Source organism: Procambarus clarkii, chromosome 60, assembly GCF_040958095.1.
Source record: "Procambarus clarkii isolate CNS0578487 chromosome 60, FALCON_Pclarkii_2.0, whole genome shotgun sequence".
In the NCBI taxonomy this organism is placed as follows: Eukaryota; Metazoa; Arthropoda; class Malacostraca; order Decapoda; family Cambaridae; genus Procambarus; species Procambarus clarkii.
Genome location: NC_091209.1, coordinates 1,145,433 through 1,168,303, shown reverse-complemented (window position 1 = coordinate 1,168,303; position 22,871 = coordinate 1,145,433). Strand labels below are relative to the sequence as shown.

Genomic DNA, 22,871 nt, shown 5'->3' with positions numbered 1-22,871 from the left:
GAGCGAGAGCAACCTCCTCCGCTCTCTTAAATATGCTGCTGGGAAGGGTGCCTAGCTGATCGTACAGCCATAAACATAACAAGTCTTCACCAACATTCATTACTAGTTACTTTAACAGTTCTAAGAATAGCTGGGAACTAGTTCAATATTATATTTAATAGTCAACAAGCCCAGAGTCTGAATAATCTGTGAGTAACAAGGTTCATCTTGCGTATGGCAAGGAAGACTGAGACAAATACGCATCAGGTATGAGAAGCCTTGAATATAAACATTATTGTTAATTAAATATCCCTCTTACACAACTATTTGGAACTTAATTTGACCTCTGGTTGCTGAATGGGAATCCAGGGTCATAACAACGGCATTATTTGCAGTATCTATGGCATATTTTACAACATTTTTTCACAGATGTGGTACAATGTGTGGTCACTTGATGTTTTATTATAATACAACTGGTATAAATTTAATATTTTGTCACATATTATTGTCACGTGCACAAAAATGTTTTATATTTCAGGAAATATGAAATTTATTATGAATTGTTTTCACTATATACACTTACTCAATATGTAGATGTTTTTACACCAGTATCGGACATTTAGAAGTCCTCGAGACTGTGATACTCGTCAAAACATTTGACATAGCACAATGGGACCTTTCATGCTGTGCACCAAGTTAAGACCAATTTTACGTTTTTGTTCCCTCTTTTTTGTGGTCTTTCATACAATGCACTCACGCTGGGCTACTGCATGCTTTCCAGTTGGTGGTAAATACCTTACCTTGTGTCTCAGAAAGGCATCCTTGTAAGCGTGCCTGGGTGTGGGAGCATGGTGCAATGTTGGGTTCACAATGGGGCCTTTGTATGCCAGGAATTGGTTTGACAAACTTTTCTAGTAATTGTGTGTCTACAGTAAAACTGAACGCACAGAAATTTCATTTACCATCTGTTTTGACAAAATACGTATTGTAACTGTTCAGCATTATTACATCAACAAGGTGGAAAAACATCTTCTTGGACCACTTCACTGTTTTCTGTACACACTCTACTGCCCGTACCATCATATCACATTTATCAACCAAGCGCATGTTGATGTTATAGTCCAAAACACAATCAGGATTATAGATTATTTGTTTTGTTGTTCTGTTCACCTTGCCACTGTCCACCATTGTACCATCGTAAACGGTGGTCAACATGTTCACTTCATGCCTGTCTTTCCACTGCACTGAAAGCATTGCACCAGTTTTTCTTTGCTCGCAATCACCAACCTGCATAGCAGTGTGAAACACTGGCATTTTCCTTTGTTTTGCCTTCACTGTGCCACACACACCAGTTCTATTATCAAGCAAGAACCTGGTTAGCAAGGGACTGGTATAATAGTTATCTGTGTATAATATGTGGCTCTTGTTCAGATATGGTGCAAGCAGTGACTTCACCACACTACCCGAGAAGCCATGATTGTTATTAGCAGGAATGTCTACACTTGTACCCGTATACATTATCATGTGTAACACAGTTCCTGTTTCACAGTCACAGAGTACACAGAATTTAAATCCAAATCTGAGGCGTTTTGAGGGAATATACTGCTTGAAGGCAGACCGTCCTTTGAAAAGCACAGGGGATTCATCAGTTGCCAGCTTCTGAGCTGGTACGTAGAAATCTCTGACTTTCAAACAAGTTCATTCAGGATGTGCCTCACCTTCCAAAGTCTATCATCTTCAGTCTGGTCTTCATTATTTGCAAAATGAAGACACCTGAGGATTATCACAAATCGGTCTCGAGACATATATTTCCCAAACAATGGTGTTGGAATAGTTTGGTCTTTGCTCCAATAATGGTCGAGTACGTGTTTGACACAATGCTTCATCAACATACACATACATTTCACCTAAAGTCGTATCTTTCCATCGCTGTAATCGTGAAAAATAGGATAACTCCTCACCATTGAGATCAGTCGTATATTTGTTCGTTTCCTGAACAATATACTCCATGAGCGGCTCATCAAAATATGCAGTAAAGTAGTCCATTTCACACATACCTGTATTATATATCACGCCATGAGTCCCAGGAAAGTCAGTGGTAAGGCTCAATATATGAAAACCCATGTAAGGATGCCATAGAGCAGAAACAAGAGTACAGAATGTCTCTTCCTCAATAATTAAGAAAATGTGTGCAGCATGGGTGAAGGGGAAAAAATGTCTCTTGACAAATTTGCAGTGAGACAAACAAGCACTGAACCACAACCAGGTCATAGTGGTATTCAGAGAAAACGTAGGAGAGAGAGTACCCCAGAGAAAACATCACTGCCTGATGTGATAATGGAAGGGAACTCCCCTTCTGTGGTGTTTGTGAGTTACTGAGGAAGTCTTGATTGTAGGGTTGATGTAAAGTCATGACTTGGTTACTGACTTTAATACGTATATACACAACTACATGACTAGCTGCTTCCAAGCTTGGCGGGCGTCCTGTACGCTCTGTTTACCTTCTCCCTGGCGTCTGCTCCGCCACCCATAGAAAACGGATGGTACCATTTTCTGTGAACATGACATCCCTCCTTTTCTTTAAAAAGAATGAATACAGGATGTCTATTATGCTTGTAGCACAAAGCAAAGTTATTGACACAAAGTAAGTTATTAACATATCAAGAGATATTGCATACATTTAACATTAATTAAGCACACAAAGAATTTAAACAACTTAATCTTTATCACAAAGGATTTTAATGTTAAAAATACATATGCAATGTTAAACAAACATGAAAGAAACTGTAATACAAAGTTACAAAATATTGAATGAGAGATCTGCATTATTCAAACAATATTAAATTTAGTTTAGCATAATAAGTAAATACTTTTCATTACATAGGAACACAATTAATCATCAAATCGTGTAGGGCGTTTAACATGATGTTTAGGACGAGAGTCCCCAAATGCAATAATATCCCTTGATGAATTGTTTATTGAGTTATAACTCATTTTTTCTTTTTCTTTTGCACGACTTTGCACTTCATCATTTTCTACACTAGTTGGAATCACTTTGAAATAGGCCATATTACGTGTTATACTATGATCTCTATTACTAGCTGTTACCATAGTTCCTTTTACACTAATCACTTTATATGGTTTTGTATCATACGGCATATCTAGCTTTCCCTCTTTTTTCTTTTTAACGAGAACAGTATCTCCAACCTTTATGAATTGTTCCTTCGCATGTTGATCATGAGCAATTTTCATTTTGCCCTTGGCTAGTGCATCCTTCTGAGCGAGACGTTTATCCGTTACCTCGGCTGGCATGACAGGTAGTGCGATTCTCAAAGGACGTCCAAATAAAAGTTCACCAGGTGACTTGCCCAGTGTTCCATGCGGTGTTGCACGGTAGTTCCTGAGAAAAGCATACATAGCTTGTTTCCAGGATCGTCCTTCGGCATGAGCACAGCGTACCGCTTTCATGAGAGGTTGCATGAATCTCTCAACTTCTCCATTTGCTTGAGGATGTAGTGGCATCACACGGCGGTGTTTGAATCCAATATGCTCAGCAAAGTTGACGAAGTCTTGTCCATTGAATGGCGGTCCATTGTCTGTCTTGACAACTTCAGGAATGCCAAAGTTTGAAAAGATCTTGTCGAGTTTCGGGATGACGGCCTTTGCAGATGTGGACGTGATGATTTCTACTTCTGGATAACGTGAGTGATCATCAATGACTACCATCAAGTACTCTCCAGTTGGTAGTGATCTGCAGAAGTCCATTGATACTTCCGTCCATGGTGCAGGAGGTAGTGGTGAAGGTTGTAGAGGTGTTGGTCTTGAAGTATCCACTGCAGCTTGGCAAGGGACACAGGCATCATGCATTTCCTTTGCTTGACGATCAATGCCAGGAAACCACACCTTTTCTCGTAGCAGCTGTTTGGTCCTAACAAGACCTTGGTGTCCTTGATGTGCAAGCTTCAGAGCACATTGCTGGAGAACAGCTGGAATGACGATACGAGTACCTCGCAGCACGGTGTCACGTTGTTGCGTAACACTTAATTCTGTCTGGATGCGTTCAAGTGCTTTGAATGCATCTTGGTCAACTCCTGAGGGTGGGATGCGTGAAAACTTTTTCTTAGTTAATGCATCCACTGTTGCTTGCAGAGTTGGGTCCTCTAGGGTTGCAGTACGGATTTCATCAAGAGTAAGAGCCTTAGGGACTGCATCACAGGTTACAGAGTGTACATATTCCTCGGCAACTTGCTGATGCTTGGTGATGGTGAAACTGTTGGCAGGATGTCGACTGATGTAATCAGCGGGATTGCCTGCACCCGGCTTGTATTTCACCATAAAGTTGTATGGTTGCAGACGAAGAGCCCATCTCTCAATGCGAGCTGGTGGTTTGGACTTTGGATTATTGAAGATGGTCTCCAACGGTTTGTGGTCCATGACTATCGTGGTGAAGGGTGCACCAAGCAGATACACATTGAAGTGTTCACAGCCCCATACAAGAGCAAGAGCTTCCTTCTCTGTCTGACTGTATCGTTGCTCAACATCTGTGAGAGAACGGCTGGCATAGGCAATTACTACTCTGGAATCTGGTTGACCAGGTTTGTGTTGGGCTAAAACAGCACCTAAACCAACAGGACTAGCATCATCCACCGTTAATTCAGTGTCCATTGATGGATCAAAGTATGCAGCAGTCGCATTCTCTACTAGTGCATCTTTCACAGCATCAAATGCATTTTGCTCGATATCGCTCCAGTACCATGATGCATTTTTCTTCAGGAGCTCACGTAGAGGCTTCGTAATGGTAGCAAAATCTGGAATGAAGCGAGAACAGTAGTTTGCCATTCCCAGAAAACTATGTACTTCAGTGGACGTTGAAGGAGGTGCAGCATTCTTGATATCTGCAACTTTCTTAGGATCTGGAGACAGACCTTTGTCACTAAGTACATGTCCAAAGAATTCAATTTTACGTTGATTGAACTCACACTTTGCTCGGCTTAACGTCAGATTCTTTTCTCGTAAGCGTTGCAATGTTGCACGAAGAGCTTTGTCGTGTTCAGCTTGGGTACGGCCATAAACAATGATGTCATCAGACATGTTGTCAGCATTAGGTATATCTTGCAATACCTGGCTGATGATGTGCTGGAATACCTCGGCAGCACTGTTGATACCAAAACTCAGGCGCTTGTACCTATACAGACCTCGATGTGTCATAAACGTTGTGATGAATCGACTCTCATCATCAAGTTCAAGCTGATGATAGCCCTTGTTTAAATCTAACTTGCTGAATACAGTTGCACCATTCAAGCGGTAAATCATATCATCTACAGTGGGTGTAGGATGGCGTTCACGCATTATTGCCTTGTTGGGAACACGCATGTCCACACAAATGCGTATCTCATCTGGATTCTTCGGCTTTGGTGGAGTGACAATTGGGCTTACCCATGGTGTTGGGCCTGTTACTGGTTCAATGATATCTAGTTCCATCAACCTATCTAGTTCGGCATCAACTTTCTTGCGAGTATGGAATGGTTGTCGGCGATGTGGTTGGGCAATTGGAATTACATCTGGGTTGATATGCAGATGTACTTTGCTATCAGTATAACAACCTATGGATTTAAATCGATCAGAAAATTCAGCAACAGTACCATCAACATTGTTTGCAGATTCCACTGCTACAGCATTAGAAAGCTGAAGTAGCCCCAATTTGGTTGAAGTCTTGTAACTGAGTAAAGACTCCTTTGCATTCCTAACAACATGGAATGTAGTAATGAGCATTGCATTCTTTGACTTAATCTCTGCAGTGAAAGTTCCAATCACTGGCAAAGCTACCTTTGAAGCATAGGCAGTGGCTTTCCCATTGTATTTTTCTAGCTTTGGGAACTGTTTTTTAAATTTTTTATAGTGGCACTCAGCAATGGTGTCAATGTTTGATCCAGTATCAATAAGAACTTTGAGACAAGTACCAGCAATGTATACTATAGTCTCTGGGTTGTTTGGAAGATCATTCCATTCTGTGATTGCTTGTACTCCATAAGTATAATCACATTCACTGTCATCTGAGACTGGTTGTAATGAAATGTTGTCTTGTACATTATTAACATTCTGGATATGTGGTGCAATATTGCGTTTACCACCTCGACCCCTATGACCTGATCCTCGTACAGTGCTTTTATTTATAGACTGTGGTTTCTTGAGTGCGGAACGACACATAGCACCAAAATGACCTAGTTTTCCACACTCATAGCACTTCTTACCTTGAGCAGGACAAACATTATCTTGGTGTGGGTAGTCTCCTCCACAATTGTAACATTTATTGTTGACACCCTCTGATGTGGGTCGTTGTGCCTGCTTGAGTCGTGTTCTATGACCCCAGTTGTGATGTGGTTCTCCAACCCGTTCTCACACAAGACAACACATATATGACTTAATGCTTAAAGTCAATATGTTGAATATGAATTAGTAAATATGTGATATATTCCCAGTTACTTTTTTTTCCAAGGCCCAAACTCTTCCTCACGTACCAATTTACGTCTCACAGTACCCGTCCGTCAACCTAGATAGCAGAATAGTCGTGATTGGTTCAATTATAAGGAAAATTGTACTTTTCAGGTCCCACATGGGTTGTGAAATTTACCTACTATTATCCATGCTCTTAGAATATTACAGATCAGCTACTTCCTATTGAAGGCTCGTAGTTTTGTTTTGAGAAATATTAGTTGTTCTTAGTAAATTATAATATGCACTAAAAATTATTACATAGAATAACAGTCCTTCACCAATCAATATTATATACCATAGTTTGTGCTTTACAAATCTTTAAAGGATGTTTTGTAGGAACGCTAACAGAAAACGATGTTACGTTGGAATGTCTATGGGGTAAACTACTGCAAACAGGATGGTATTGTGTCTACTATACCAACTACAGGATGGGTATATTGTCCACTACCACCTGTTAGGTGGGTAAGGGGTCCAATACCACCCACAGGATGGGTATGAGGGTCACATCCACCCACAGGATGGGTATGGGGCTCCAACCACCCATAGAATGGGTATGGGGTCCAATAACACCCACTGGATGTGTATGGCGTCCATTGCCGCGTGTAGATATTCGAACCCCAGTTGGAAACAGACCCAACTATAGGATCGGTTAACCCAAGTATCGTGCTTCCAAAAGGGTCGACCAAGTTGGAAAAGACGAACGCTGAAAGAATATTGTTGAAAACATCTTGATAACTGATTAAACCAAAATTATTTATTAGTCAGAAGAAAGACAGAAATGCGATCTATATGTAAAACCTCTACCAGACAAATATTTTAAGTAAAACCGAAGATATTTGTAGTTGTATAAAAGTGGCAGTTTTCATCGCTCGTCGACCTCGAAAACCGCAGCATTCATCTCAGAACCATGCCTATTTCACGCAGATTCCTTAATAAACGTAAGAGTTTTATATGTCACAAGAAAGATAGAAATATAAGCTTCATTCTAAATACCTTACCATGGGCATATTTAAATTTAAAGCAAAGATACGTTTACTTTTATAATAGCCGAGCTCCGACCCCAGACAGATCGATCGACGGAGCAACTCTCTCTCAGAACAATGTTTATATCACGTGAATTCGTTAATAAACATATATGTTTTATATGTCTCACGAAAGGCAGACATATAAGCTTCACTTTAAACACTTTAACATAGACATATTTAAAGTTCTAATGAAGATACATGTATTTTAAAAATTACGGAGCTCCCACCCCGTACAGACTGAACGACAGAGCAACTCGCTCTCAGCTCAATGTTTATTTCACGTAAATTCGTTAATAAACACAAATGTTGTATATGTCTTAAGCAAGATAGAAATAAGAGCTTCATTTTAAATACATTACAATAGACATATTTATAGCTCAAGTGAAGATACATATGTTTTTATAGTAGCGCTCAGTAGCTTGTCGGGCATGGAGTGCGGACGCCTACGCACTTGCCGATATATTGTATAATTAACAAAGATACGCTAATAAAGCCTAAAATCTTATATGCCTCCAGAAAGACCGAGATATGAACATTATTATGATTGCACCAAATGAAATATATATTATGTTCGAGAACAAAGATATATCAATTTTAAATTAAGTTTCGACTCTTGCTCGGGCGAGAGAGATGGGGCGACTCTCGCCCCATCTATTGGAGATTCTGTCCACTAAAGACCCAAACCTACTCAAACCCTCCTTGCATTATTTAAGTAATGAAGTAATATGGTATATTTACTCACTATAATGTGGGTGCTGAATGCAGAACATGAGAAAACATATATTTCCTCCAAACTAATGTAATTTCATTATGAAATAAGTAAATAAGTAGCATCAAAGGAAGTCGACGGTCTAAGCGTCAATGTTGTGGAGCAACTTATCCAAGATATATCATTGTTTGGAAAGTGTTTGTTGGTATATCCAGTTGTCGCACTTCTCAGCAAAAATTATCACAAATTTAAATTATAATGTTAACAAGTAGAATGCATATTTTTAATAAAATCTAACATAACTAGCCAGAAAACATTTAACATTTATTAAAAATATATGTTTGGAAGTTAAATCGACTTCATAGGACAATAGTTTTGTTATATATACTCGTTATTCGTTGACATGCGTTCGCTACTTAAACTACCATGTACTGTACTCATGTAAAATCTCCCATGTCTCTTCGCTCATCTCACCGAACCCTACAGGCTCTGTGATATATTGTTTAATTGATTGAGATTCACAAATAAAGCTTATAATTGTATATGTTATCAAAAAGGCAGAGCTTAGTTTAGTTCATTTATTATGCACCCAATACCCATCCTATGGGCGATAGTGGAGTGTTACAAAGGCACATAATGGGCTCAGGGACTGAGCCCCACAATTCATATAGCCAAGCAAGTTATAATCTTGATAAGCTAGTTACAAAAGTCAATGCACATTGTCACATCAACAATGGGCTCGAGACCGACCACAAGTACAGTTTATAATTTAAGCAACTGACATATATGGAGGGCTAGTGTCACAATTGATATGTTTATCCTACACATAACCCCCTCTCCCCCATCCAATGGGCAGCGGTGGATAGGTTAAAATCAAGTCGTTTTTTGCGTTTTATTCAGAGATTAGATCTTATTGGGTGAGGAAAGATATTCATATTTTAAAGAAGGCTTCTTGGCTGATGCTCTCTATTGATGGAAAATATACAACCTTTTGAAAATCAATGTAAGTTTGATCTAGATATTGTAATTAACGAAAGTATTTATGTCATCAGAAAGGTAGAAATATAGGCTACATTTAAAATCCTTTGTCATAAATATAACTGAATTGAAAACGAAGATATATGCGTTTTGATAGTTACTTGATGGCTAGCTCTGAGAGTGTGAAGCCCTGCACATCAGCCAATAAATTGTATAATTAGTTTCCATATATTTTAATTAATCTTAAAAATCTATATGTCAGAAGAAAGGAAGATGTAGCCGTTAATGTGACAACATTTAAAAATATATATCTCTTAAGTCAAATAAATGATCCCACCTTATCGCCGGTGCCCGGACACATGAAAACTACCTAGGTATCAGTATCCAGCCAGGCGGGGATCACAGGCTGCACATTACTGATAAATTATGTAATGCACTACTTGTGGTCGATCTCGAACCCATTTATGATGTGACGACTTATAGTGAATTTTGTAACTAGCTCATCAAGATTGTAACGTGCTTAGTTAAATGAATTGTGGGGTTCGGTCCATTCATTTTCTTTCTTTATTATGCACCCCATAATACCCATCCCGTGGACGGTGGTGTAAAGGATTACAGAGGCACATAATCGGTTCAGGAACTGAACCCTCTAGTTCGTTTAGCTAAGCAAATAACAATCTTTTGATTCTAGTTACAAAATTATTAATGTACACATACTTATGCATACATGTACATATACATACGTATACATGTATACATACACATACATATATATATACACATACATATTTAATCACCCACTCAAATACACACATCAGTAATCTTTTGTGTCACAAGTGATTCAACAAAAGGCTCACAACAGTCACTATAAAAGGCACTTTACATCTATGAGGAGTCGCACAGTTACTAGTCTTGCTCCACACCCACCCAACTGGGCGGCAGCTTTACAGACATGTGCTCCACACCCACCCAACTGGGCGGCAGCTTTACAGACATGTGCTCCACACCCACCCAACTGGGCGGCAGCTTTACATTTACCTATTGTTATTCTTCACCTATATCTTTTTCTGGTTAATCCCTATTTACATTATGCAGTTCAGGTTTCGTCGCCATACTATAGTTTTTAGTTTAGTTAATTTATCACATAATGGGTTCAGGGACTGAATACACAATTTATTTATCTAAGCAAGTTACAATGTTGAGGAGCTAGCCACAAAATTCATAACACATCGTCACATCAACAACGTGGGTTCGAGATCGACCACAAGTACAGTTTCTAAATTAAGCAATTACCATATGTGGAGAGATAGTGTCACAACTGATATGTTTGTCCTGCACATTTCCACAGTAGTTTGCTTGGGTTCTTTTAATTATCTTAGATATCATTGAAGAGAACCTCCTAGGTACTATACTGTATATATGCTGGTAAGAAGTATAATAATCCTGAGAAATCGTGTAAATTATGTTGTACGAGTGCTTCCAGTTAAGTAACATAGTTCATTTGTGTGCGCGTGCTTGAAGAGAAAATGTTATCCCCCCTCCTCCCCCCCATTGTAAATATTTGTGGCTTTCAGACCATACGGCCGCGGCTTACCCTTGCCGCGGTCGAGGGTAAGAACACCGGATGTATACCCAATATTACAAGCAAACATTAGCAATAACAATTATGGAAAGTTCCTTCACCTATACATAGACAAGAGACGGAACTTCAGCACCCACATACAACACATAAGGGGATGCTCTGAGAGGGAGAGCAAAAATATCCACCGAGGTCTGATTAAGTCCTTTTGGGGACCTTAATCATTAGGACGTTCAATGATTAACGCAAAGTGAGGCGTATTCAGATGGTATATTGACAACATTCAGCATATCTCATAATGACCTAGTAATACTTGGTGCACAAATACCTTTTCCAAAGGAATCGCAAAACATAATTAAACACAACTGTACCGTGCAGTGTTATATATTTATTTCAGTTTGAACAATTTTTAACATTAAAGGATAAATCCTTTAATTGGTTGAAATTGGTTTTAATATTCGAAATCTAATTTGTTGATGTTAAATAATATAAGGTTCAAAATTATTAAGATACATACTTTAAAAACTATTTCTATTTGAAATTTAAATAACATAAAAAGAGTACAGAATATAACAAATACCGACTAAGACCTGACCCTTGCAGCACTTAATTATGCTATTGTAACACATTGAAAGTAATAACATTATTTGATTCAGCAAAGCATTTGGTAAGGTTATAATAATAATAATAATAATAATAATAATAATAATAATAATAATAATAATGTATTAATTATTTTAAATTATAATTCACAACTTGCTAGCGCACAAGAAACAAATCCACGAATCATCATTACATTCTGTAACACCTACACATGATCCATGGTGCCAAATATTGCAACAGTCACAGCATACCATCAGCTTCAAATCATTTGGCTTTCTGCAAATGCAGTACACTTCCATCGAGCATGACCGGATGATTCGTTTTCTTCTCAGTGTCTGAGCTGCAGGGAATGAGATGAGACACTTTCCTTTAAAGTTCTCTTGAAGATGTTGTCTCATATTCTGCATATCATACGAGGTTCACCGGATCTACACCACTTGCAAGTGATGCAGCAAACGCCACAGCATACACTCCACTCATACTTGAGTCCCTGTGTCTGCTGACATTCATTATATTGCATATCAGCTTATCATCCTGTCAATTAGCAAGAGCATACAAGATAACTTCAGTAGATTTGGATGGTAATTTATGCCTGGTGTCGTATATGTTAATTTGTCCAGTTACTCCAATGTTGGAAACGGTGACCCAGTGGCAACCATCAACTTGGATAATTTGAATAAATTCACCAATTGTAACTGGCCAGGAGAGGTCCTGCTACAACGCTGGGTCATGAAGGCCTTCTACGCTTGGCACAGTTTCATGAGGTCACATGCAGATTTTATATGAAAGTCAGAGAGCTGTACATTTGTTCCAATGTTCATTATCTCGTCATCTGTTAAATAATTTAACATTGTCGAATGTGAAGCACTGTTATCACTCTCCTTATTGTTGCATTGGTGTGAGGAGCGGCAGTGATTGGTGCAGTTTATTTTTTCTTTAAATAGGGACATATATTTGTACTGCAGATACCAGTACAGTTGCACCGTTTCTTTTTATATTTTATACTTGGGTTAGCAAGGCGAGACGCTTCTCTTAACGTGATACTGTTGGTATCAAATAGAAATAGTTTTTAAAGTATGTATCTTAATAAATTTGTACCTTACATTATTTAACATCAACACATTAGATCTCGAATGTTAAAACCAATTTCAACCAATTAAAGGATTTATCCTTTAATGTTAAAAATTGTTCAAACTGAAATAAAAATATAACACTGTACAGTAGTTGTGTTTGCCTGCCACAGCCTTGAGAGCACGGAGCCTCTCTCTACATTGGCGACCCAGTCTGGCTACAACATTGCGGTACAGTGGAACCTCAAGACCAAGGTATTTGTATCTGGTAACATAGTCGAGCAGAGCCATCATCCAACTGCATTTTGCGAACATTCCGCCAGGGAGGATAGAGCTTCCAATGCTTACAGTGGCTAATATGGCCAGATGATCAGATGCCATATCTGGCACTATTGATGAGGCACAGACGGTGTGGGCGACGTTGAAACCGAGACATAGATCAAGAATACCCCCGTAGATATTCGTCGGTTCAAGGTCACCCACAATCTGTGCATCATCGTGACTACCTAATAGTGACAACAGTTGGTTGCCGTTACGATTATTGAACTGCGAATTACCAATGTTCCTATGCCTAGCGTTATAATCACCTATAATGATGGTAGGCACAGTCTGAATACAGATAGGAAGGTCAGCATAATTAAAGCTACAAGGTTAGTTAGTTTAGTTCATTTATTATGCACCCCATACCCATCTTGTGGGCGGTAGTGGAAAGGGTTGCAGAGGCACATAATGGGCTCAGGGACTGAACCCCACAATTCATTTAGCTAAGCAAGTTACAATCTTGATGAGCTAGTTACAAAATTCAATGTAAGTCATCACATCAACAATGGGTTCGAGATCGACCTCAAGTACAGGTTCTAAATTAAGCAACTGACATATGTGGAGAGCTAGTGTCAAAATTTATATGTTTGTCCTGCACACCGCCCCCCATCCAGTGGGCAGCAGTGGATAGGTTACAATCACTCAGTTACTACCTACAGTTAGCAAACTGGGGATACTTGGCTAAAATTTCTGGTAGCAGATCATTTTGAATGAAATATTGACACATCGCTGGAACATTGGTTATAGATTTGTCTCTAAATTCACGTATCTTTTCGCACTCCATCATATAGTGACGGAGGGTGTGCGAATAATTTTGTTGACACAGTTTACATTTGGTCAGGTCTACATCAGCAGATAATGAGAATTCCCAGAGATACTTGTAACCGAGTCTAAGCTGAGCAGTAGTAACATCTAGAAGTCTGCTGATTTTATTGGATGATCCATAGATGTGTGGCTCCTCTTGCATGATAGTATGATGATAGATGGAATTACTGGTGTCAATTTCACTTTGCCTCAGATCTACAAGATCTTGTTGAAGTTCTCGGTGTACTGCTGCTCTCAGATTGCTCATTGACAATCCAAGGTTACACTCAACGGCTCCTTTAAAGGCAGATTCTTTGGCTAGCTTATCAGCTCTATTAACGTGATTGGGAATACATACATACACACATACATACATACATACATACATACATACATACATACATACATACATACATACATACATACATACATACATACATGCGTACATATATACATACATACATTCATACATACATACATACATACATACATACATACATACATACATACATACATACATACATACATACATACATACATACATGCGTACATACATACATACATACATACATACACGTCCAGTCAGCATATAGCTATTTCGGAACAAAATCCAATACAGTTTATATTGGTGAGACGCCACTGTGATGAGGAGTTTAAATATCACAGGAACTGTAGGTTAATGTGTGACATAGGTGAGGTTAGATGAGGCATCTACAAGCATCAGCTGGAGGCTGATGGAGTGTTGTGGAGGCTGGTGGTACTATGCCCAGATGTTGGAGGGTGGATTTGACTCTCCCACCCTCCCTCGCCCCTCCACATTGACCGCAGAATGTCTAAGGTTACTTTTCACTCTCGCTGACCAAGGGTATACCCCCCTCCAACACACACACATGCATCAGATTTTTAACTTACAATATTTATGATTTACCAATTTATGTTACTACACTGACTCTCAATTTCACAATGTTGTATAAACTTTGATGAATCGCACGTCTATGGATCATCCAATAATGTTAGCAGACTTCTAGATGTTACCACTGCTAGGTTTAGGCTCAGTTACAAGTACCTCTGGGAATGTAACACCTGATGATGTAGATTTGACTAAATGTAAACTCTGTCAGCAGAACTATTCGCATACTTTGCGTCATTATATAATGGAATGTGAAAAAATCACGGAATTAAAAGATAACAACATCAATAGTGTCCATGAAAAGTGTATAAGTACTTCATTCATAATGATGTGCTGCCCGAAATCTTAGCGAAGTATCCAAAATTTGCTTACTGTAGGTAATGCATGCACATGACTGTAAAGCTGCCGCCCAGTTGGGTGGGTGTGGAGCACATGACTGTAAAGCTGCCGCCCAGTTGCATGGGTGTGGAGCAAGACTAGCAACTGTGCGACTCCACATAGATGTAAAGTGCCTTTTATAGTGACTGTTGTGAGCCTCTTGTTGAATTACTTGTGACACAAAAGATTACTGATTTGTGTGGGTGATTAAATATGTATGTGTATGTATGTATACGTATGTATATGTACTGTACATGTATGCATAAGTATGTGTACATTAATAATTTTGTAACTAGCGTCAAAAGATTGTTATTTGCTTAGCTAAACGAACTAGAGGGTTCAGTTCCTGAACCGATTATGGGCCTCTGTAATCCTTTACACCACCGCCCACGGGATGGATATTATAGGGTGCATAATAAAGAAAGAAAATGAATGGACCGAACCCCATAATTCATTTAGCTAAGCACGTTACAATCTTGATGAGCTAGTTACAAAATTCACTATAAGTCGTCACATCATAAATGGGTTCGAGATCGACCACAAGTAGTGCATTACATAATTTATCAGTAATGTGCAGCCTGTGATCCCCGCCTGGCTGGATACTGATACCTAGGTAGTTTTCATGTGTCCGGACACCGGCGATAAGGTGGTATTATTTATTTAACTTAAGAGATATATATTTTTAAATGTTGTCACATTAACGGCTACATCTTCCTTTCTTCTGACATATAGATTTTTAAGATTAATTAAAATATATGGAAACTAATTATACAATTTATTGGCTGGTGTGCAGGGCTTCACACTCTCAGAGCTAGCCATCAAGTAACTATCAAAACGCATATATCTTCGTTTTCAATTCAGTTATATTTATGACAAAGGATTTTAAATGTAGCCTATATTTCTACCTTTCTGATGACATAAATACTTTCGTTAATTACAATATCTAGATCAAACTAACATTGATTTTCAAAAGGTTGTATATTTTCCGTCAATGGAGAGCATCAGCCAAGAAGCCTTCTTTAAAATATGAATATCTTTCCTCACCCAATAAGATCTAATCTCTGAATAAAACGCAAAAAACGACTTGATTGTAACCTATCCACCGCTGCCCATTGGATGGGGGAGAGGGGGTTATGTGTAGGATAAACATATCAATTGTGACACTAGCCCTCCATATATGTCAGTTGCTTAAATTATAAACTGTACTTGTGGTCAGTCTCGAGCACATTGTTGATGTGACAATGTGCATTGACTTTTGTAACTAGCTTATCAAGATTATAACTTGCTTGGCTATATGAATTGTGGGGCTCAGTCCCTGAGCCCATTATGTGCCTCTGTAACACTCCACTATCGCCCATAGGATGGGTATGGGGTGCATAATAAATGAACTAAACTAAGCTCTGCCTTTTTGATAACATAAACAATTATAAGCTTTATTTGTGAATCTCAATTAATTAAACAATATATCACAGAGCCTGTAGGTTTCGGTGAGATGAGCGAAGAGACATGGGAGATTTTACATAAGTACAGTACATGGTAGTTTAAGTAGCGAACGCATGTCAACGAATATCGAGTATAGATAACAAAACTATTGTCCTATGAAGTCGATTTAACTTCCAAACATATATTTTTTAATAAATGTTAAATGTTTTCTGGCTAGTTATGTTAGATTGATTAAAAATATGTATTCTACTAGTTAACATTATAATTTAAATTTGTGATAATTTGTGCAGAGAAGTGCGACAACTGGATATGCCAACAAACACTTTCCAAACAACGATATATCTTGGATAAGTTGCTCCACAACATTGATGCTTGGACCGTCGACTTCCTTTGATGCTACTTATTTACTTATTTCATAATGAAATTACATTAGTTTGGAGTAAATATATGTTTTCTCATGTTCTTCATTCAGCACCCACATTATAGTGAGTAAATATACCATATTACTTCATTACTTAAATAATGCAAGGAGGGTTTGAGTAGGTTTGGGTTTTTAGTGGACAGAATCTCCAATAGATGGGGCGAGAGTCGCCCCATCTCTCTTGCCCGAGCAAGAGTCGAAACTTAATTTAAAATTGATATATCTTTGTTCTCGAACATGATATATTTCATTTGGTGCAATCATAATAATGTTCATATCTCGGTCTTTCTGGAGGCATATGAGATTTTAGGCTTTATTAGCGTATCTTTGTTAATTATACAATATATCGGCAAGTGCGTAGGCGTCTGCACTCCATGCCTGACAAGCTACCGAGCGCTACTATAAAAACATATGTATCTTCACTTGAGCTATAAATATGTCTATTGTAATGTATTTAAAATGAAGCTCTTATTTCTATCTTGCTTAAGACATATACAACATTTGTGTTTATTAACGAATTTACGTGAAATAAACATTGAGCTGAGAGTTGCTCTGTCGTTCAGTCTGTACGGGGTGGGAGCTCCGTAATTTTTAAAATACATGTATCTTCATTAGAACTTTAAATATGTCGATGGTAAAGTGTTTACAGTGAAGCTTATATGTCTGCCTTTCTTGAGACATATAAAACATATATGTTTATTAACGAATTCACGTGAAATAAACATTGTTCTGAGAGAGAGTTGCTCCGTCGATCGATCTGTCCGGGGTCGGAGCTCGGCTATTATAAAAGTAAACGTATCTTTGCTTTAAATTTAAATATGCCCATGGTAAGGTATTTAGAATGAAGCTTATATTTCTATCTTTCTTGTGACATATAAAACTCTTACGTTTATTAAGGAATCTGCGTGAAATAGGCATGGTTCTGAGATGAATGCTGCGGTTTTCGAGGTCGACGAGCGATGAAAACTGCCACTTTTATACAACTACAAATATCTTCGGTTTTACTTAAAATATTTGTCTGGTAGAGGTTTTACATATAGATCGCGTTTCTGTCTTTCTTCTGACTAATAAATAATTTTGGTTTAATCAGTTATCAAGATGTTTTCAACAATATTCTTTCAGCGTTCGTCTTTTCCAACTTGGGCGACCCTTTTGGAAGCATGATACTTGGGTTAACCCATCCTATAGTTGGGTCTGTTTCCAACTGGGGTTCGAATATCTACACGCGGCAATGGACGCCATACACATCCAGTGGGTGTTATTGGACCCCATACCCATTCTATGGGTGGTTGGAGCCCCATACCCATCCTGTGGGTGGTTGGAGCCCCATACCCATGCTATGGGTGGTTGGAGCCCCATATCCATTCTATGGGTGGTTGGAGCCCCATACCCATCCTGTGGGTGGATGTGACCCTCATACCCATCCTGTGGGTGGTATTGGACCCCTTACCCACCTAACAGGTGGTAGTGGACAATATACCCATCCTGTAGTTGGTATAGTAGACACAATACCATCCTGTTTGCAGTAGTTTACCCCATAGACATTCCAACGTAACATCGTTTTCTGTTAGCGTTCCTACAAAACATCCTTTAAAGATTTGTAAAGCACAAACTATGGTATATAATATCGATTGGTGAAGGACTGTTATTCTATGTAATAATTTTTAGTGCATATTATAATTTACTAAGAACAACTAATATTTCTCAAAACAAAACTACGAGCCTTCAATAGGAAGTAGCTGATCTGTAATATTCTAAGAGCATGGACAATAGTAGGTAAATTTCACAACCCATGTGGGACCTGAAAAGTACAATTTTCCTTATAATTGAACCAATCACGACTATTCTGCTATCTAGGTTGACGGACGGGTACTGTGAGACGTAAATTGGTACGTGAGGAAGAGTTTGGGCCTTGGAAAAAAAAGTAACTGGGAATATATCACATATTTACTAATTCATATTCAACATATTGACTTTAAGCATTAAGTCATATATGTGCTGTCTTGTGTGAGAACGGGTTGGGTTCTCGGCTCAATTTACTGTTAGGTTTGGCATGATATCTTCTTTGATTACGATGTCCTCCCTGAACCTTACATACCTCATCACTGTTAGTAACAGTGGCAGAACCATTGTTGGCACTGCACTCCATGACACGAGCATCACGTGCAGCATCTTCCATTCGACGAGCCATATCCAGTATCTTGGTAAGAGAACTGTCATCATCATCAAGTTCTAGAGCTCTTCGACGAAAACGTGTAGATGTGCATGTTTCAATTATTTGCTGTTTGATTTCTTTGTCAATATCAGCAAACTCACAATGGGCTGCTAAACCCTGCAGACATGTGTGGTATTGATCAACGGTTTCATTAGAGAGTTGTCTGGCTCTCCTGAAATGCATAATTTCCATTGCAGTATTTTGCCTTGGTTTGAAATGCTCTGTTAGTTTGGCTTTGGCAATGTCATAATCTTTGGCACCACCAGTGTCTTTCAGTGTATCAAAGATGTCACAAACTCTATCACCTGCATAATGAAGTAGAAAGGCACGCTTTCTTTCAGTACTTTTGATGTCAGAAACTATCAACAAATTTTCAAACCTTTTAAGCCATTTGATCCACCTCTGTGACAGGTTTGTCTGGTCACAGTCAGGATCAAATGCAGGAAACTGAGGTATATTTGCCATTTTTACTTTTTTACTGAATAAAAGTAAACTTATCACTTAAAATGTTCCTCAGAATATTAAACACTTACTGCACTGTATATGATAGTTAAGAATTCACTGTAATTACTTTAATTTTGCAAAGCACACAAGCATTTTAATGCAAAAGTTCACAACAGTGCACAATATAGCATCAACTGACTTCTTACCTAGCCCTGGTGTATATGTGTTGTTCCTACTCACAGCAGCACAGCAGTTGGTACAGCAGTAGTTAGCAGTTGGTGCAGCAGTTGGTACAGCAGTCGGTACAGCAGTCAGTTCAGTGTGAAGAATTTTGTAGCACGAAGCGTCGTTTCGTAACCAAAACATCAGATTTTGTACACTTCAAAGCGTCGTTTCGTACACGGCGTCGGCACGCAGATTACTCTTACACAGCTTGAGTCAGCACATGCTTGGGGTAGCACATAGCATTGGTTAGCACATGGCATTGGTTAGCACATAGCATTGGTTAGCACATAGCATCGTTTAGCACAAAGCATTGGTTAGCACACAGCATTGGGTATGGTGCTCACAGCACGACTTCTCCTTCCTCCTCTGGGCGAGACAGCATGCTCCTTCCTTGTTTGAAGTTGAACAAAATACCTGCGCTCCCAGTTCATCCTCGTCGCCAATGTGGTGTTTGTGTGTTACTGAGGAAGTCTTGATTGTAGGGTTGATGTAAAGTCATGACTTGGTTACTGACTTTAATACGTATATACACAACTACATGACTAGCTGCTTCCAAGCTTGGTGGGCGTCCTGTACGCTCTGTTTACCTTCTCCCTGGCGTCTGCTCCGCCACCCATAGAAAACAGATGGTACCATTTTCTGTGAACATGACACCTTCCAAACAGTAACAACTCTCTTCCTCCCCCCTCATCACCATCTTCCATATGCCATCAAGAGCCCTCCATAAAGGTAAGATCAACTTAGGTACTGTATTGTAGTTAGAAAAAAACATTGTATTCAGTATAAAATGTATTTGTATGTTAATATTTTGGAGGGTGGGGAACGGATTAATTCAAATCCCTTTATTTCTTATGGGAAAAATCGCTTCGACTTACGATATTTTGAGTTACGATCCATCTCTGGGAACGGATTAGCATCGTAAGTCAAGGCCCCATTGTAATGGGTTTGTTCCCATTTCCAGTTATAACATCATTCATGTTGTAAACAATATCACCAATTCCTGCTCCCGAATAGCAAACCCTTAACTTGTTCCCCCTATCCTTGGCACAAAACGTTTTAGCCAAATACCTCACCTGGGAATCTCCCACAATGAAAATTCGCTTAAGTACTCTCATTACTTTGTGAGCATCTTGAGGGACTTGCGCTCCCTTCGTTGTCTTCCCTTTCGAGGGACTAAGACCAACTTAAACTAAGAATACTTGATCTTTCCTCCATTATCACATACGATACATACATTTCCTTCCAATATTCGTAAGAAAGTAAGGACGGGTTTTGTTAGTCTGTAATCTCGGGTACGGCTTACAAGCAGCCCTACTGCTGCAATATGTTACCTAAAAATATTATCCCATACTCCGGGATATATTTATAAAAAATATTGTCCCTTCTGTGGATATGTTAATCTGTCAGTAATATTAACTCTGCTCTAGAATAGCTAATACAAAAAATGTATGTAAATATTATATAATTACTATTAGGAAATAAAGTACCTGTACTGTAATATTACTTTTTTTCGATGTGACACTGTACTGTAATAATACATCTAGCTTAACCAAATATTCTTTCCACAGGATAACAAGCCAGAGGAATGTTCAGTGTGTTATAACGTTTATGATGACAATCAGCTACGGCCTCGCACACTGTCGTGCGGCCACACATTCTGCTCCCAGTGTATTGACAATGCTATCGAGAATGGTCAACTGACCTGCCCCAACTGCCGTGCCCAGCACGCTGCCACAGCTGCTACTCAGTTCCCAATTAGCTATGCTGTGGAGGCTTTTGTTAGGAAACTGAAAGATATCCAGCTAACACAAAAGAAAACTGTACCAGTAAAAAAGAAGTTACATTCCCTGGTGCAGGAGCAGAAGAGCAGCATCAGCAGCCTCATTACTAGCTGTGAAGAGGTACTGTCCCAGCTGGGGGAGTATCGGGGGCAGCTGGGGGACTGGAAGACTTGCCACCTCCAGCTCCAGGACAGACTCTATGCTCTGGTAGAGCAGAACAAGTCAGCAATGAAGCTCTTGGATCTGGAGGATACCAGTGTGGTGGATATGACAACACAAGGAGAGGAAGGGAAGACTCAGCTGCAGGCCATGTTGGGGAACCTCGACACAGGCAACACCCCACAGGAAGTTTACACAACCATAGGCACAGCTGATGAGTGCAGCATGAAGATAGAAGATTGGCTCCAGAAGTGCCGCGAACTCTTCCCAAATATCAAGACTGTCCACACCTCAGTGAAGGTACGCTGCTGAAGGTCACATTGTTCTCACCCAACTGAGTGTAGTATTGCCTCTATATAAACACTTTTGACATGGAGACACATCAAGATGAGAGTTGACTTTATATATAGGAAATTTTTTGCTCTAACACCTGAAACATTGTTATTAATAAAGTCAACTGTCATCTTGGTGCTTCTCTACACTGTGGTCAGTGTAGAGAAACATTACTTATATTGTCAAATTACTTTACTCAGAGCCTGATGCTTCATTATAGTCCAGTTACTTTACTCAGAGCCTGATGCTTCATTATAGTCCAGTTATTTTACTCAGAGCCTGATGCTTCATTATAGTCCAGTTACTTTACTCAGAGCCTGATGCTTCATTATAGTCCAGTTACTTTACTCAGAGACTGATGCTTCATTATAGTCCAGTTACTTTACTCAGAGACTGATGCTTCATTATAGTCCAGTTACTTTACTCAGAGCCTGATGCTTCATTATAGTCCAGTTACTTTACTCAGAGACTGATGCTTCATTATAGTCCAGTTACTTTACTCAGAGACTGATGCTTCATTATAGTCCAGTTACTTTACTCAGAGCCTGATGCTTCATTATAGTCCAGTTACTTTACTCAGAGCCTGATGCTTCATTATAGTCCAGGTTCCACCATTAATGTTTGTGTTGGTAATGACAGGTGCAGGAGACCATCAGGGAGGCCCTGGAGATGATGACCACAGAGACAGGTGCCACAGCTGACCTCGTACACCTGGGAGACTCGGCCTCCACCATTAATGTTTGTGTTGGTAATGACAGGTGCAGGAGACCATCAGGGAGGCCCTGGAGATGATGACCACAGAGACAGGTGCCACAGCTGACCCCGTACACCTGGGAGACTCAGCCTCCACCATAAATGTTTGTGTTGGTAATGACAGGTGCAGGAGACCATCAGGGAGGCCCTGGAGATGATGACCACAGAGACAGGTGCCACAGCTGACCCCATACACCTGGGAGACTCAGCCTCCACCATTAATGTTTGTGTTGGTAATGACAGATG

General features: G+C 39.3%; 1 protein-coding gene across 1 annotated transcript in view; it reads left to right on the top strand.

Moving 5' to 3' along the window:
* The window catches only part of LOC123751313 (tripartite motif-containing protein 59-like), a 50,687-nt gene extending 28,836 nt beyond the window's left edge, over positions 1–21,851 (top strand). The window contains exon 3 of the mRNA XM_045733406.2: positions 21,168–21,851. Within this exon, the coding sequence (XP_045589362.2) occupies positions 21,168–21,851 (684 nt within the window). The remainder of the gene's footprint in view (positions 1–21,167) is intronic.
* Positions 21,852–22,871: the final 1,020 nt, after the last annotated feature.